Raw genomic sequence first — 1,118 nt, 5'->3', positions numbered from 1 at the left:
TGGTGAAGAACTCTGATCCCAGGTACAGGGAACACTGCTGCACCTACAATTGAGCACCCACGAGGATGTCATAATTAATCATAATGATGTCTTTAAATAATCATTAATAACTAATATCTATTGTAAGACAGGCTTCAACCCCATTCCACCTCACACTTCTTGTAAATGTTTAATGAACAACAATTGCATGGATGTCATCACATTTGCTTTAGCTTTGTAATACCAATTTGTGTGTTTGTGTTTTATCAAGGAAAGTTTCTCTCAAGGAAAAATAACTGACAAGTCAAATTTTTCTTGCCTTGAGGTTTGATATTCATCAGTCATGACTACATAAAAATTGTCACAGTCTCTCCTCAAGAAGCCAAAAAGAAACTGTAACATTTTATAATGGTGTGAACCGTTCATCATCTGCTGTATAGACTCCGTTGATCCGGCCTGTTTTTAAATCTAGTATATCACAGGGAATTCCATTTTCTGTAGTCACTGGTGTGTCACATTTGTCTTCTAAATCTCCGTTCTCTGCAGACTCATTATTATTTCTAAAAAGGAATAACAAAATTACATTACTGCAATAAAAGTGCACCATTCAGCAAAGACTGGACATAATAAAGGAGTTTAGCATGCACTTTTATAAAGAAGTTCACAATACATTATACACAGAGAGGCATAGTCTAGTGGTCTGAAGGGAGACAGAAACTCTTGAGTGAATTCTAATATCACTTTATGATACTGGTTCCTTTCTGTTGCCTCAATTAACTTCTATACTTCAATTTCCTCTTCTGGAAAATGGCTTGGATATGGTGCAAAATAGAAAAGACAACAAAGAATAAAATATACACTCATATATTTAATAGACCTAAGGCTATAAGAGCCCACCATTTTCATTTAGTCTGACCAACTGCATAATTTAGGGCATAGATTTCACTCAGTGATTCCTGCATCTAGTCCAATAACTTGTGTTTGAACTAGAATAGTTCTTAGCATCCAGCTATGACTGAAAACCCAAATATTTGAAAATCTATGCACCACATCTCTTCGTAATCTGCTCCAATGGCAAGTTTCTTTCACCGTTCAAAACTTTTATCTTATGTGCACTTCAAACTTCTGATTTATGGTGA

The 1,118-nt window shown here is 35.2% G+C and overlaps 1 protein-coding gene across 4 annotated transcripts in view; it reads right to left on the bottom strand.

Moving 5' to 3' along the window:
* Positions 1-143: 143 nt before the first annotated feature.
* Positions 144-1,118, bottom strand: part of CLTRN (collectrin, amino acid transport regulator) — a 32,203-nt gene continuing 31,228 nt past the window's right edge. For all 4 annotated transcript variants that reach the window (XM_006122830.4, XM_075914289.1, XM_075914278.1 and 1 more), the window contains one exon: positions 144-539. In XM_006122830.4, the coding sequence (XP_006122892.2) occupies positions 383-539 (157 nt within the window). In that variant the 3' untranslated portion in view covers positions 144-382. The remainder of the gene's footprint in view (positions 540-1,118) is intronic.

Source organism: Pelodiscus sinensis, chromosome 1, assembly GCF_049634645.1.
Source record: "Pelodiscus sinensis isolate JC-2024 chromosome 1, ASM4963464v1, whole genome shotgun sequence".
Classification (NCBI taxonomy): Eukaryota; Metazoa; Chordata; order Testudines; family Trionychidae; genus Pelodiscus; species Pelodiscus sinensis.
Note: the sequence above shows the minus strand (reverse complement) of the source record. Positions and strands in the feature narration are given on the sequence as shown.